We start from the raw sequence: 17,485 nt of genomic DNA, 5'->3' as shown, positions 1-17,485 counted from the left end.
GCTCAGCTTTCTAGTAGTCTCAGGAACGTAGACAAAATATGCAGCATAGACATGGAAAACGGATGATCGTTTAGTTCCACTGTGCGTATGTATCATTTATAATAAACAAAAAGTTTTGAAGAGTTTATTTTTTTGATGAAGATACTAGGTGAATTAATTATTGCCATTAGTTGAAGAAGAATTTGACTGCTTATTTACTAGCTGTTCATTTGAATAAATGATTTGAAGTTATTCCATATTTTTGATGTACCCTCTTCCGAAGCTGATTTATTTAATTTCAAATGAGAGATATTCCATATCGTTGATGTACCGTACCCCGTTCCCGACCGTTTAATCCTGTCGACTTATAACGTCGTTGCCGAGTGGAAGGATTAAAACAGGTCATAGGTCGGGAAGAAGGGTACAAAATTTATTTATTAATTATTAGACAACAGCAGTCATGAGAGTGAGTAAAAGTGCACATGAAAAGTTGCGCTCCTTGGTTATATGTTAGGGAAAATCTTGCAAAGTAAAATCCGTAAAATGTCTTAATTTAGGGAAAGAGGGAAATCTTAGTAGTTGCTATTGGTTTATGAAATAGATCGTACGTTTCCCACACAGAGCAAAGGGAAAAATGTCCTGCTCTTAATTAAATGCATACTTGTGCCAAAAATAGATTTAAGAACAGGATGTGGCTTTTAAAAGTGTGAGAAAGTATTTCGATTAGAATAATTAATTAAGATAACATAAAAAGAATACAAGAAGCTTTTTATGTTACATATATATATATATATATATATATATATATATATATATATATATATATATATATATATATATATATATATATATTGCAGGGTATATTACAGTCGACAGCCGACCCAATTTAGGGTTTACGGCTACTAATGTTCAACTCCGTAGCCTTGTAACTTTGAACACAATCCAGAAGACCTGGGAATTAGGATCAAGTATTGGGAGAAATTTGCCTTCATGGAGGACTTTTTGTTGGAACTTAGCTACATTTGGGTTACCTAGAGAGGAAAGCCTGATGGCAAATGGGCTCTTACCCACGATCCGTCTACCACTGTGGCTATTTTACATCAGCACTGTTGTCGGTGTGAGCTGGGTGCGGAATTCAAATCAACCAGCTATCACTGGCATCGAACCCGGTTCACCTCATTAGGACGCGAGTGCTCTATCCCCTGAGCCACAGCGGCTCAATACAAACTATAGAACATTTTACTTAGAAAATATTCTGTATTAGTTTTAAGAAATATACTACGAAGTTCTCTAAAGAATTGAGTACTGGAAAAACTCTCCAGTCTTGCAATATTGTTTTGATAATTTATTGTGGTAAATATTCATGCGTGAAATAAATTTTGTTTCATTTACTCAGATTATCATTCGATTCATTTTCGATATTATGTATGAATAAAAAAAATGCTTTAAATGCATCACTAAATTCTTGCCAAATTCGCCATGCATATTCGAGAATGCCATCAGACATAGTGTGAACATACAATGTTCTGAATTGATTCAGTCATAGTGTTTGTCAAGTAAATTTAAAAAAATCATCAAAAACGCTTTCACTTAAGTGGAAGTAAATGTTTGACTTGACTTTTTTTTTAAGTATGACTGTAAACTGTTTGCTTTTTAATAAAGTTTTTTTTATGGCAGTTTAACGATTATAAAGAATAAACTGGCGTCAACAAAAATTGTTTTAAATACATTATCTATTGATATTAAACGCAAATTATTCTCGAGATTTTTTAAGAATATGTTTAATATATTTATGTGTAGCGGTAATCAAAATTATTTAAATCACATTTGTTTAGCTAAATATTAAATACCTCCCAATTTTTATTACCTCTTTAAATATTAAATTTTAAATATTACATTTAAATATTAAATTTAAATATTAAATTTAAATATTAAATTTTAATTTTAGCCGAAAATACTGGTAATTCTTCACACATAGTAATAAAAAGAATTAAACTTCAATCTCTATCATCTCTCTCTCTCTCTCTCTAATTTAATTTCAAGCAAAATAAAATACCAATATTAAGACGGAAAAAGTCGATGAATATTGAGCGCTTGAAAATAAGCCCCCGTTCTCGAGACTCACCAGGCGGAATCAGGAAAACAAAACAAATTATGAAAATAAAACGCTAAATGGCCATAGAAGAATTGTAAAATAACAGAAAAGATTTTAAACGAAACTAGAAATAACATGTTAGCTGAGAGAGAGACAAACGGTAAAGGAGTGAACCACTGTGGAATGAGCGAGCGCTATGCAGCGGGTGAGTGCTATGGAGTGGGCGTCATTGAAAATAAATGTATGTACAAGGTTCCAACAATGTGCAGCAATTGATGATCTAATGAATTCTTATTGTCGGACATATCTATCGTGTTCCCTTAATTAAAATACTAAAGCATGACTGGATCTGATAGAATTTCAGTACCTAAATTGCTTTTGTTTTTTTCACCTTATACTAAAAATTATTTATTTTCTAAAAATCGAATCCCCGTAATTGTAGAAAGATACTTTCATTTTATTTTTGCAACTAACAACCGTGTTTATCAAATCGTAACAATTATTCATTCTCACTAACGTTGCACCTCTTCACATCATAATATTATTCTGAATTATCAAAATAACCTGGAATATTTGACATATCAAGGCTTTGTTCTGATTGTTTATTCGAGTAAATTATAATTTATTACAAAGCTTCCCGTAATTTAGAATCCAGTTCTCCAAACACATAGTTTATTTGGCGATAAAACTAATTATACGCTTAATGAGCAAAATTGTTGAGTACTCTTATTTGCACAATGAATGACAACACATCTAAAACAAGCCTCCCATTGAAAACTTGGAGAGCTTATTCACCCCTCCCCTTACAATCACCGGCAACCCCTTTCTTAAGCGTGACTTTGCATTGTGTGAACTAAATTTCAAAACTTCAATACTTTGTTGGCGTAACTCATCAGTATTTCAAGCCTCAAGCGCCAAATAGGTGGGGGAAAAGTGCCAGAATATGTCCTCCATTTACATCCAATTAGATGGGAATCAATGTTATGCCTTTTCTGATCTTATTTGCATAAAAGATCTCATGGATTTGGGTAGCCGAAGCCTCTTTCAAAAAGTTCTTACTCATCCCTGTAATCAATTTTCAAGAGAGAAAAAGAGAGAGTATTCTGGAATTTAGAGGAAAAGCTGATCCCGTTTTATTTCATTTTAGTGCGCGGAAAGAAAAACTAGGAAAATTCAAATTTTTTCGGCTTTTTCCAGAAGCGATGGAAATCGATTTTTTTTTTCTTCCTCTATTTTTCTTGAGTTTGGAAATCTAATGGAAACTATGTTATTCAAAAGTTTTTATTGATTTTCAGGTACACGACTTGATTCACTGAGTAGGTTTGGGGGGTTTTTTCTTTAAAGCTTCCACGTGTAGCCTCCTAATTTCTTTGGTTTCCTTTGTGTTTTGTTTAACCGACAAACTTAAAATTTTAGTGTCAGATTTGATATTACTCAAAAATATATAAAGTATGATTTGAGGAAATGTTTCTATTTTATTTTCTACATTATCAACTAAGTTTCTAATCTATTTCTAGAGTATTCATTGCATCGCCATAATATTCACTTAACTTCTAACAAGTTCACTAAGTTTTTTAAAAAGAAATATTCACTGAATTTGCAGGTTTTTTTTCGGAATTTCTAACATAAAACCACAACAAATCAGTTTTACTTAATGAACTAAGAAATAAATAAAGTATTTAAATTTATTCTTACAACACATTGTTAACGTTTAAGTTCTTCAAAAATACTTAAGATATATGTTGGATTTGGAAAAATATACGTCACATTTTTTAGGAACGCACATTGTTTAGGATAGTTATTTAAATTTAGAAAAAAATTTAGCTTCTTTCATCCCAAGTCCTTCGTATTAAAGTAGTTACACAATTCTTCACTAAATCTTGTAGGAAATAGTACCCATTACACGCTTAAATTGTTTGATTAATAATAACTTAATAACAACTTAATAATATTTTTCAAATATCTTTCCCCAACTTAACAATGTTCTTCAAAGTTTTTCCGGTAAACATCGTTTTTAAAGCTCTTTTACCATTTTAAAAAGTTTTTTAAGGCTCTTCCGCGAACTTAAAAATGTCTTTAAAAGCTCTTTCTCCAACTTAACAATGATTTATAAAGCTCTTTCGCTAACTTAACAATGATTTTCAAAACTCTTTCGTCAACTGAACAATGTTTTTACAACCTACCAATGTCGTTCAAATCTCTTTCGCCAACTAAACAATGTTTCTCAAAGTTCTTTCACCAACTGAACAATGTTTTTCAAAGCTTTTTTCCAACCCAACAAAGTCGTTCAAAGCTCTTTCACCATCTGAACAAAGTTCTTCAAATCTGTTTCGCCAACTGAACAATGTTTTTTCAAAGTTCTTTCACCAACTAAAAAATTTTTTTAAAGCTCTTTCGCCAACTTTACAATGCTTTTCAAAGTATTTTCACGAGGGAAAAAAAGAGTCACAAAAAGTTACCAATTTTTTATTATTCTCTGAGCCCAGATAATGTAGCGTTTGAGCAACTTTTTAAATATTGAAAACTTAGTCACAAGTGCTTTTCATTTTCCTAAAACTGTGGCTTCTATTCATATTGACATTTTGCAGCCAACATAAAAGGCGCTGGTTAAAAACAGGCTTAACTTGACCTAACAGTCTTGAGTAACTGTTGCAAACTCACAGCAGTTATGAAAATAACATATTATTCACAAAAAAAAATCATTTCATGTGACGACAGATCCTGTGAAAAACCTTATCTCATATTGTTGATGCTACGAACTCACGAACGCCTTTCCCAAATTTACATTTATATCTTGCAATCAAAGTGGAATAGAGAAATTGTTTAGAATATTATTTCATAACAAACTATTCGAATAAAAAAAATTCAATTTGACTTGCATGTGATTCTAAGAATGTCTCATTTGTAAAATAAAGTAATGCTTCATTATCTTTATCTTTTGATCATTTCTTTAGATCGTCTGAGAATGATATTTTAATATAGGATTTTCTTTCTTTCATTACAGATATTCGAAGGAAATACCAACACCTACACTATTGTAAAAAGAATAGTCGATCCACCCATCATTGCATCAAAAATTCGATTTGTGCCCTACAGCGTTCATCTTCGAACAATTTGTATGAGAGTTGAGTTGTATGGCTGTCTTTGGAATGGTAAGAAGTTATATGTCTACGTTTTGATTGCAATTTTTAATAAATTGACTCTTTTTTTTTAATAATTACCTCAGATAATTACTAGTTTAGATTAATCGCTTTAGATGATTTACATATTTTTAATTACTAATTCAGATTATTACTAATTTTGATAATAACTAATTAAAATAATTATTTTACAAATTTTTTTCCTAATTTTTTGTTTTATTGGAGAAAAATATAACAATACAAGATCTACTTTTTGTATTAACATCTGAAAACTTTTCAAAAATAGTTTCAGATAATAATCACAGATAATAAAACAGATAATAATCGCAAAGATTATCAAATTGACAATGAAGTCGAATTGCAATTTATACGATATTCAAAACCATAAAATAATTTCTGAGAAGCAAGAACAAGTGTATAAAATAATAGTAAAATGATTTGAAAAAGATAAATTTATCTTACCGAACTTCAACAGCAAACCTTCATCGCAAAAACTAGAATTTGAATCGATAGTTTTAATCTGTTTATGATAAGGGTAAAAAACAGAGGAAAACTGTTTTCTAAAAACCAGTTTTTAACCAGAATATATACGAAGTAAGTCTGGAAAAAAGCTTGGATTTATTTCAGAGAAAGGATAATGATTTAAAACAGAAAAAAAAATCTGTGAAAAAAAAATCCTCATAAATATCAGTTTTTCTTTTATTTTTTTAGATTTATAAAATAAGTAAGTTTATCCCTATTTAAACAACAAATATTCTTACCACATACATACACCTTTATATATACCCCTTTACCATATGTATGCACCTTTATATACACCTTACCATATATATGCACCTTTCATGTAAACTTCTTTAAGAATATAAAAATTGATCAATTTCTTCAAAACATGGCAACCTCTTTGTTCTTATTGTCTTAAGAAATGATTCATAAAATTGTAGAGTAATCGTTTTTAAGAGAAGGAATTCAAGAAAAGCATCTTAAATTCTTCAGAAATCAAGAACAATATTTTAGTTAGCATATTTTTTTATATTTTATATTATATTATATTATTATATTTTTATATTATTATATTTTTATATTATTATATTTTTATATTATTATATTTTTATATTATATTTTTATATTATTATATTTTTATATTATTATATTATTATATTTTTATATCATTATATTTTTATATTTTTTTGTGAAATTGAGGTTTACTTAGAAATGCATTATTCCAAAAATGTTTCTTTTCTATTATCAACACAGCAAACATGCTGGAAATAGAGATTTTTTCTTGATATCGAAAAATTCATGTTATCAAAGTACATAATATTGAGTTTTGATTTTTTATGTACTTTTTTATTTTTAAACTATTGGAGTTAATACCGACAAATATATATATATATTTTTCTATTAGCAACATAGAAAGCGTGTAATTAAACTAGATTTTTTCATGGCATCAAAAAATTCATGTTATGTATCGAGGTTTCGATTTGATGTATATACATCAAATTATTTGTTATAAGCTATTAGAACTAATACGATCAAATTTATTCCAATGGAAGAGGTATTTTCTATTAGCAACATACCAAGCATGCAATTAATTTAGATTTTTTTCATGACATCAAGACATTTTTGTAACCGAAGTTCAGCATATCGAGGTTCGGCTGCATAGACATTATTTTATTACTTCGAACTGTTTTTACGATTCTAAACATTCAAAAAGTAATGAAAGATTAAAAGCAAGTGACTTTTAAGAAACAAAATAAAAACTCTACTAAACGTATCCAAATTTTTCATCTTCAAAACTATTTCCAACTGTTAAGTATTTTAAAAATATGTATGAATTTTGATACTTTTAAATCAATTTTCATGTTTATTTTGAAACATTTTCGTAACTTGTCAAACTTTCCAGTCACATTCATAAATTAGGATAAGCATCTGAAAAACGGAATGACAGTTTGACACCTTTAATTTATTTGTCTCTGTCCCATTTCTCCCAGACGACAGCGAGAAACGATGCCATTCAGAGAAGAGCGCAAAAAATATTTTATATTTCGAACGTTTTTTCCTTCTTCTACTTTTTTTTCTCACTCTTCAAGCTTTCGTATATGTTTCGAGAATTTATATCTCAGAAAATAGGCATTTTCAAATATTTCTTTTTTTTCCTGGAAGGGTTAGAACAAAGCATGTTTAAATAGTCTCGTTTTATTATACTTTTACACTTGAGTTATAAGAATAGCAAATTTTAAAATTTTTAAGCTTCTTATTCATTAGAAACAATTATTTTGTGTATTTTATTTATGACAGATATCTTTATTTTTTTTTCAAAGAAAATGAATTGAAAAAAAGTTTACAGAAGTACTTAAAAATAATATTTTCGAGGACGTACTTAAAATAACTTATTAAAGTATTTTAAATACGTATAGTAATTGTAGTTATAATAATTTAGTATAATAATTTCTTTTTAAAAAAAGCATTAAAAATTATTGAGAAAATTTATTGTTCGAAAACTTTTCTGAAAAAGCATTTAAAGTACTTACTGGTGAGGTATAATATTTTATTTACGTCACACTAGAGCTGCACAATGGGCTATTGGCGACTGTCTGGGAAACGTCCTTGAGGATGATCCGAAGACATGCCATCGCAATTTTGATTCTCTGCAGAGGGGATGACTCCTCTGCTTTGGTAACCCGACTACCTGCGCACGAAGTCGAGCATTTTACGGAGCATTTTGTTTACGAGCATTTTGTTTAGGGTTATTTAAAATAAAATGAAAATTATGTAAATTTTGCTTAAGGGCATTCAAAGTAACAAATAAATCATGGTCATTCAAGTAAATTATGTAAATTTCGCTTGAGGACATTCAAGTAAAATATGACAGGTATCACTTTTTTATTAACTCCTGTAATTAAATTTAAAATATTTGAAAAGAATAAAGTAATACTTTAAATATACAATAACTGACTTTAATATCAAATAAATAATTATAAATAACTAAAAATAATAGTTACGAATTCAAGTTGAAAAGAAGGTCAGTTTATATCACATATGTTTCTGTTTTAACATATTTAAATAAAAATTTAAACAAAATTCTTTAATCAAAATTGCATGAAAGAGCTTTTTGTGAAAAAAAATTAACAAAAACATAACATTTAACAAAAGAAACAATTAAAACGAAACAAGTTATTATAAAGTTCATGTTCATGTGTTGTAAGATTTTATCTCCCACTTAGGAGTTTCTATAAACAATTTAATTTCAATCTTTTAAATAAAAACTGTTATTTCTTTTATTTTATTCTTTTCCCAAGTAATTTAATTTAATTTTGAGAGCTAAAATGAACTTCTGAGAAATTTAGTTAGGTTAATTAATATGAATCTAACACTAAGTGGTTCAAAAAAAAATGTGGGATAAAATATGATATTTGATTATATACATTCATATATGTAAATATTGATATATTGTGTACATAAATATGATGTTTAAACATTATTTTTTAAACTTACTGCGTATTCTATCTTAAACTAAAAAAAATATGCAAATTGTTGCGCATCTTAATTCGGTGACAATTTAAAAAATCCTAATTCGATTTCAATTGGAATTAATCATTTTCATTTTAGAAAAATAATCCTCCGCAAAATTTAGTTCCGATATTAATTAAACTAAAATGTTAATTATATGCATGAATAATCAATAATTAAGAACCATCATGAGTGAATTTATTACAAGATTAATCCCTTCCTTTTTTTTATTAAGATCCTTTACAAAACAACCTAACCAATTAAATTTTTCCAGTTTTAAAAATTTAATTAGCTTGAACTCAAAAGAAGAATTTTTAAAAATAAAATTAAGAATTTTTTTTTTTTAATTTTTACTCATCATGAAACTTATCTATACTTTGAGAATCATTAAATGCCCTAAAAAGAAGATTTTGAAATAAGACATTATATTATTTTTCATAAAAAGCAATTCATTTTATATAATGAAGCATTGAAAAAAAATACAGTGAGTATAAAGTTTTTGTATACGTTTTGTATTTTCGATCTTTGAACTATTTTATTTTATGGGAAGATATTTTCTAAAATGAATACAGCAATGAATTATCAAATCTATTAAACTTAGTGGGGTAGAAAAATAAAAAAATGAAAAACAAGTTAAAAATATCTTTCTACTTCTACATTGTTTTCTAATCACCACTCTTGTTATTTTTTTAAAAAACGTTTTTTAAAAATGAGGTGAAAATAATATAAAAATAAGTAAACTCGTATTAAACTAAAAAATAACTAAATTATTATCATAATCTGATGAATCGCTATTAAATAAAACTCTATTTAAGCTATCAAAACCAGTCTGATTGCCTGGTGAGATTTGATAATGTTTTTAATGATGGCTTTCAGTTCATCTCAATTTCGTTAGGCAATCATGTGAAATTTGATATTTTTAATCTTTCTTTCTTCCATAGTTATTCATCAAGTTTTGATTAAGTTTCAATTTTTCTGAACTATTTCTTATGTTTTTGAGAAAAAAATTTTTTTTAAATGAATTAAGAGCATGGGTGACGAAATGCCTTATATGGGAAAGTTTAATAACACTACAAAATAGGATGTACAAGTTTCTGGCACCTTTAAAGTTTTTTTGAAATATTTTTCAATACCTTAAATCAATATGTTTTTATCAATTTTTTAAAGTAAAACCATTATCAATATTTGATTCGGAAAATTTAGTATCTTGAGGAATATATTCTATATTATACAGGGTATAATACACTGCAAAAAGTATTGTGTAATACTTATCCGAATTTGTTGTTCAAAACTCTAAAAATTGTGTCAATGATTCTTTTATTTCAAATTAATACCGAATCAAGCATTTATATGCACTTAAATGGATGTAATTAAATCTTAACACCAATAATTGATAAAGCTTATTCCAAGCTCAGATGTAGATTCTCCATTCATGTATTATACTCGCCAATTTTGGCGTATGTTTGGCAGCCGTTAGGCGACAACGGTAGATTGTTAATTATTGTCGAGATGGTGAAAGTTTCTTTTCGCCTCGCACGATGCTTAACAGTTCAGAGTAACAGAAGAAAAATAGTGTTGTAAACGGCATATATGTTTTAAGTTAAGTAATAAAGAAAAATACGAAATATAACTCATAAAAAAAATTATTTAAATTTCTCAATTGTTGTAAATAATTTTTTAAAGTTTAATTTTTATCCGCTTCTTAGCCTAGTTCGAATTCATATTAATATTCTCTCAGTGATTTGTATCTGGGTATGTCTGATGAACAAATTTATTTTATTTCAAGAAATATTATATATAGGCATTCTAAATTGAACTGATTCTTACTTCATATTGTATCCAAAAAAATAACTTTATCAACTCTCATGAGCATCGTATCTAACTGTATTTATAAATTTTAGCCCAACTGAATATAAAAAATGGCGGTAACTACTTAACATGAAGTAATGTCAAAGAACATTCTCAGTACTTCACTAGACAAGGAAGTGTAGAGTGTAGCACTTTCATTCCAACATAGCGTAGATAATAAGTATAACGTTTGAATAATACATTTTAAGGGGACACAGGGCACTCAAAATAAAAAAGTGCCATTTTTATTCAATCATTTTTAAATTTTAACAGAATAGTAGTAGTGTTATTAGAATTACACAACTAATATATAATTAATATTAGTGTTGTTAATAGAAGTTTGTGTACAGAATTTTCGAGAAAATTTTTTTTAATTAACTTTAAAGTTATAGCTGAAAGCATGGTTTTTAATTGTTGGTAATTGCGGACAAATTTTTATTTTATCAAATTTTGACCAATTACATTGTTTATGGGTACTTGAATAAGTTTAAGTGATTATGGTATGCTTGTAAAAATATAACGTAACCAGGCATTAAATTTTTAATTTTTTTCAAAAAACACGCCTCACTTATGTTTGTTCAGCTATAAAAAAATTAAATTAAGATATTGAGTTAATGAAATGCATTTAGAATTAAACAAGACACATCGAAGAGTATCTGAAAATTGTTTTGATAACAATAAAACAAAAACTAGTACGCGAGAAACTTTTTGAAGTTGTGAGAACATTGAAAAATCCCATTACGAGAGAAATCAACTTCATCAACGAGAACTACATATTGAAGTATGAACCTTTTCAAATTCATAATTTTATAACTCTGTATGAAAAACTCTGATTTAAACACGATTTGCTGCATATTACTTAGTAAGTGTAATTTTATTTAGAAGATTATTTAGTAAAATTTTATTTTTTTATAAGTAAGTGTAATTAGTAAGTGTAATTTTTTTAATAAATCAAAAATCAAATAATTGATGTCTGAAAGATTTTTCTCACGCTTAGCGTCCAGTATCCCCTTAAACCAACACATAAAAATCCTATATGCTTGTTTAAATATCTAAGGAATTAGGAATTTGTAAAGGTAAACAAAGCTCTAACATGTTTTGTGCAGTATAAAAAATTTTAGTGTATCTTAATCCCAAAAATGGGAGCAACTACTTGCACCTAAGCAGCGTACTGAAACAACGTACTTGGTACTCTTGGTACTTGGTGATTCACAGGGAGAATGTTCTTTTATACTTCTTGCTATACCCTGAATTCTCTTACACAAGTTAACTCCTGTATTCAATTTAAGTTAAAAATTAATTTTAAGGCTTCGCAATTATTAATGATAGCTATTTTTTTTTCCTATAAGCACGCTTTCTTAATTTTTGAATCGAATAGCGTAATAGCTCTAAATAGTAAATAGTTATAAATTTATAAATAATACACTGGTGGACAAAATTAAGAGATGGAAGACATTTTCCCAAATATTTCAAAAAATACTGAATATAAATAAATGAAATTTGGTATGGATATAGCTTATTCCATGATAATAAAGTATGCAAAACAAAAATGAAAGTGCCAGTCACTGGCAAGACCTATTGCCAATGAATCCAATGTAGTCTGAACTTAAGGATAAAAGATGACAATAAAAGTGAGGCTTGTACAGAGTGTGTTGCCTCTAGTATGGTGTATTTTCACCCCTGACAGACAGACAGCATGCACAACGAGTATGCATGCTGTTAATAAGGGAGTAAAGGAGGACTTGTGGAAGACCCTCCCATTCTTCCACCAGAGCAATTTTTAACTCCAGAATGGTTCTGGGGGTGGTTGGCGCATCGCAATAGCTCTCCCAAGAGCATCCCAAGCGTGTTCAATAGGATTCAGGTCAGGGGATTTGGCTGGCCAATCCATTCGTTGAATATCCTCGCTTTCCAGATACTCATCAACCATGAGAGCCCTATGTGGTCGAGCATTGTCTTCCATAAAAATGAACTCAGGGCCAACAGCGCTTCTGAAAAGACGCACATAAGGCTCTAGGACCTCCTGTTTGTACCTGTGGGCATTCACGGAACCATTTTCAAACACATGGAGCGGTGTGCGGGTATCTTGCATGTGCGAATGAATGTGCGAAAATGCTTTCCATCTCTTAATTTTGTCCACCATTGTAGCAATATAATATAATTTTTCTTAAATAATCGTGTAGCTTTTTGGATAAACAATATTTTCCCTCTATAGTTTTAAATATTTTAAATATTTCTTTTCAGAATCCTCTATAGTTTAAATATATATAGTATAGTTATAGTTTCATATAGTTTTTTCCTGTATAGTTTAAATATTTCTTTTCAGAACCTATTTAGTGTATCATATTTTTTTCTAAATGTCTAACGTTACACGTTTATACTTATATGCAGATTTATATCATTCTAGAGATTCTTTAATTCATTCTTAAAATTTTAAATAAGTTTCACGTAAAAATATGGATGTAATATTTTAATCACGGTTTTAATTAAAATAAAAATGGAAAAAGAAATAATTATATTTATATAAGTCTAACATTTCACGTTTTATATTCTATAAATTCTTTACTCATACGTATGATTTTGAATAAATGACTCACAAAAATATTGATTTAATATTTTGATTGCGATTTTAATTAAAAGAAAATTGGAGCAAGAATTAATTATCATTGTATCTGTCTAATATTACCCGTTTTATATTATTTTATAATTCCTTTAATTTATTCTTAAGATTGTAAATAAATTACACACAAAATTTTGATGTAATATGTTGATTACAACTTTATTAAAAGAAAATTGGAACAAAAATTAATTATTTTTATATCTGTCTATCATTAAACATTTTATATTATTCTATTAATTCATTTTCAACATTTTGAATAAATTACATATTTAAAATATTTGTGTAATATTTTGATCACGGATTACCTAAAATAAAAATGGAACAAGAACTAATTATCTTCTAAACACGCAAAAGCAGAAACAAAAAATATTTTCCGAAACAGATCACGACATTTTAACTAAACGCAAACATTACCAGATAAGCTTTTGTTTTTAAATAACATTCAACTACGAATATTTAAGCTTATGTTCTAAACATCACAACAAAAAAAAGTAATATAATTTTAGGGTCTTATTATTGTATTATAACAAAAAAAAACGTTTTTCCAGAAATTTCTTTTATCCAAAACATTAAGTACGCGAATATTAAATGTTTTGTTTACTGTTAAATTATTACGAAATTGTTCAAGCTTAAAAAAGAGATTAAAATTAATTGGAGTTTTCTCAAAGCTTTGCTTTTTTATGCAGCATAATGAATCGCCAAAGAGATCGCATAAGATTAAAGTAGTGAATAATGAAAATATATTTTTTTCTCTTACTTCTAACCGTACTACAAGCTTTGAAGATAATTAATTTAATCACTCATTCAAAATGCATTAAAAATTTAAAGCTAGTTCTTAAGTTTTTTTTCAAGTTGTTAACTAAAAATAATTATGAAAAGCGTTGTAATATTCAAAATTATTTTCATAAACTTATTCAAATTACCTACATATATCAAGTGTATTTATTACTAGCTTTAAAAGTAACTTTCTGCAACTGCTTAAAAACTTAAGTTAAGAAATTCATTTTAATTCATAATAAGAGTTTCATTTTCTATTTAACTTAAAGAAAATAAATTTCATTTTATGTTGTAGAAAGTTTACTTTTTTATAATTTTGCTAATTTTTTCTTTATTAAAAGTAGGAACATTTTATATGGGGAATTTCAAACATTTATAGTTTACGATTTCGAGAAGTCTTATTGAGGTTTCAATAATTTTCACTATCATAATAATAATAAAATATTAAAAAAAATATGGAATTGACAGAAATAGTGAAATACTGCATAGTATACGGAAAAAGAAATTGAAGTGAAATTACCGTACAGTATGTTAAAGAAATTTTTGGTAAAATAAATAAGTAAATAAATAGAGAAAATAAATTTAAAAAGCATACTGGTTTATAAAATCAAAATATACGCTATTTCAACCATTCATTTGGTAATGTTTTATTAGTTTTTATCACTTATTATAACACCTTACTTACTACCTAAGCTTTTTGGTGTTCCCATAGAGCCAGAAGCATGGAAAATTTTACCATATTCTGGGGGTTTTAACTATACTTTTTTTTTGAATGGGGGATCAGAAAGTAATGTCGTTACGGCTCACTAAATATTTATTAGTCTTAAGAATCAATTCATTTCTTTTTCTATCTATTTCGATTCATTTTCGATCCAGCATTGGAAGGTTGTTGCTAACTATAAAATCTTAATAACAAATATCAAATGCTCCGAAACGATATATAATATAATATGATATATATATATATATATATATATATATATATATATATATATATATATATATATATATATATATATATATATATATATATATATATATATATATATATATATATATATATATATATATATATATATATATATATATATATATATATATATATATATATATATATATATATATATATATAATATGGTGATAGCTCTTAATCTTAAAATAACATAAATCGGGATAACATGAATCTCTCCTATTTCTGAAAGCCCTTGTAAATAACATATTTATCCATCCTATATTATCAATATACATTTCCATATCACTGTATTTTCCATATCTATAAAGGCAGTTCTATGATGACAAACCTTAATATATATTTTTGGAATCATTGTCTAAAATGTAATCAAATACACTCATTAAGGATAACAAATTATTATTTCAGTCAGGAAAAAATAGTTGCCAAAATCTAACGAATTACTAATGTATATTATATATATATATATATATATATATATATATATATATATATATATATATATATATATATATATATATATATATATATATATATATATATATATATATATATATATATATATAATTTTATAATAAGATGTAACTAAAAACATTGAAACATGTTTCATTGACGCACGAAACAGATTGGAGTAGAATGATGATTACTACAAACAACTCCGTGTTTCATCAAGCAGTAAAACTGATTTGGATATTTTCTGTCTCGCATTCTGAAGTTGTAATTCTTTATATATTCTATGATATTCTAGTTATTTCTATGACATTCTAACTTCTATGATATTCTAGTTTTATTTTGGTTTATATAATAACGTATGTATTAGCATCTTGGTTTATAAAATAACGTTTGCATAATAACGTTTATATAATAACGTAACAACCCGTAATGTATATTAAATAAATCATCGCAAGAAACTAAAACTGTAAGGTACTTCTTTATTAAAACATCATTCGCTTCAAAAATATACAATTTGGAAATAATAGTCCGCAAATTTCTTGCACTCAAAAATTTCCCATTTTCAGTACTTGCCGCACGTGAATGAAAAGAAACAAAAGTGATTTGAAATACAAAACGTTAAGTTTGCAAACGAAAAGTGGAAATAGTATTCTATAAAAATACCCTAATGTGCATAATTTTTGACCTAATTTTTCAAAAAGAATTTTAAAAATATTTGTTGAAGGTGGACCTAATGGAACATCCGGCGTACTTAATAGTTAGCATTAATTACAGAGCAGTTTGTTCTGTTTAAAAAATATATTTATAATTTTTTGTTCATATTTGGTTCAAAAAACCACTTTGATCGATTTTCTTAAGTTATCCATGATTAGTTCTTGAGAAGTAGACAATCTTCAATAGCTCAAAAAATTAGAAAAAGGAATTTTAAAATAAACTTATTGTAAAAGTTAATTTTGGTTGTAAAAGTAAAAAATAACTCCTTTATTTTGTGTTGTTATTTCCTATTATTATGCCTCCTTTGTTTTGTTACTGAGCAATGTCTCTTACGGAAATAAATTGAGAAAATAACTAAAAAAATAAGCAAATAAATAAATAATGTTACTTTTTTGAAAGATAAAGATCCTTTTTTATTATTTGTTCTTAAATATAAGTATAAAGACATTTTTGGTGCATTTTGTCAAAACAAAGAGTAGTTAATTTTTTTCAGATTCCTATAAGGTACCGTTAAAATATTACGTGCGCATATTTTTGACAAATTTGAATACCCCTTAAGGCAGGGCTGTCCAACTGGTTGCCCGCGGGCCGCATCTGGCCCGCCAGCACATATTGTGCGGCCCGCCAACTTCTTATTCAGGCTGATCACCCTCAATTTTCCCATTAAAATATAAGCAAATTGTTTTATAATCCTTCTGTTCCATTGTTTTATAATTCATAATTCAACTATTAATTGTTATTGTATAAGAGGTTATTGTTCAACTTTTTCAAACTGCGGCCCGTGGGCTCTTTGCAGTTGGACAGCCCTGCCTTAAGGCAACATAAATAAGCAAATCCCAAACTCCTTCCCTGCTTACGTAAGCATGTCGCAATGTACTTCAACTCTGACATATATAGTAGTTATCTAATTTGAGGATGAAATTCAAATAAAATATGTAAACAAAATACACAATTCAATTCATTTTACAAAATTTTAGGAGGGGGGGGGGATATTTTTCCAGATTTTTTGTGTTCAAAATGGTTAATCTTGACCTTTTATTTTCCTTTAAATTTCCTCCAATCCTATTTTTATTCTAAATTTTACATTTTTTTTTGTTATTTTTATTTCACTTTTGAATTCCGAAGATAAAGGGGCCTTAATTTCTCTTACGTAAGCATTGCTCATACCTCTTTTCTTCTCCTGTCGGCAAAAATAAGCAAATCACGCGTCCCCACCCTCGTCATGCGCTCACGTAATAACTAGGGGATTAAAAATTAGGAATTAAAACATGTATCAAAATTCCAAATTAAAAAAAAAGGTCGTTTTAAAAATAAACGATTTCATTTGCTTTAAGCATTAACCAACTTTAATAGCCTGTAGTTTCATACCTTAACTACCG

The 17,485-nt window shown here is 27.4% G+C and overlaps 1 protein-coding gene across 4 annotated transcripts in view; it reads left to right on the top strand.

The window, feature by feature from the left end:
* Positions 1-17,485, top strand: part of Ddr (discoidin domain-containing receptor 2) — a 636,659-nt gene that overhangs the window by 596,159 nt on the left and 23,015 nt on the right. For all 4 annotated transcript variants that reach the window (XM_071184184.2, XM_043046729.3, XM_043046731.3 and 1 more), the window contains one exon: positions 5,079-5,226. In XM_071184184.2, coding sequence (XP_071040285.2) covers positions 5,079-5,226 — 148 coding nt within the window. The remainder of the gene's footprint in view (positions 1-5,078; positions 5,227-17,485) is intronic.

The sequence above is a fragment of the Parasteatoda tepidariorum genome, chromosome 10 (assembly GCF_982258835.1).
Source record: "Parasteatoda tepidariorum strain Cologne lab strain chromosome 10, Ptep-v5.0, whole genome shotgun sequence".
In the NCBI taxonomy this organism is placed as follows: Eukaryota; Metazoa; Arthropoda; class Arachnida; order Araneae; family Theridiidae; genus Parasteatoda; species Parasteatoda tepidariorum.
Note: the sequence above shows the minus strand (reverse complement) of the source record. Positions and strands in the feature narration are given on the sequence as shown.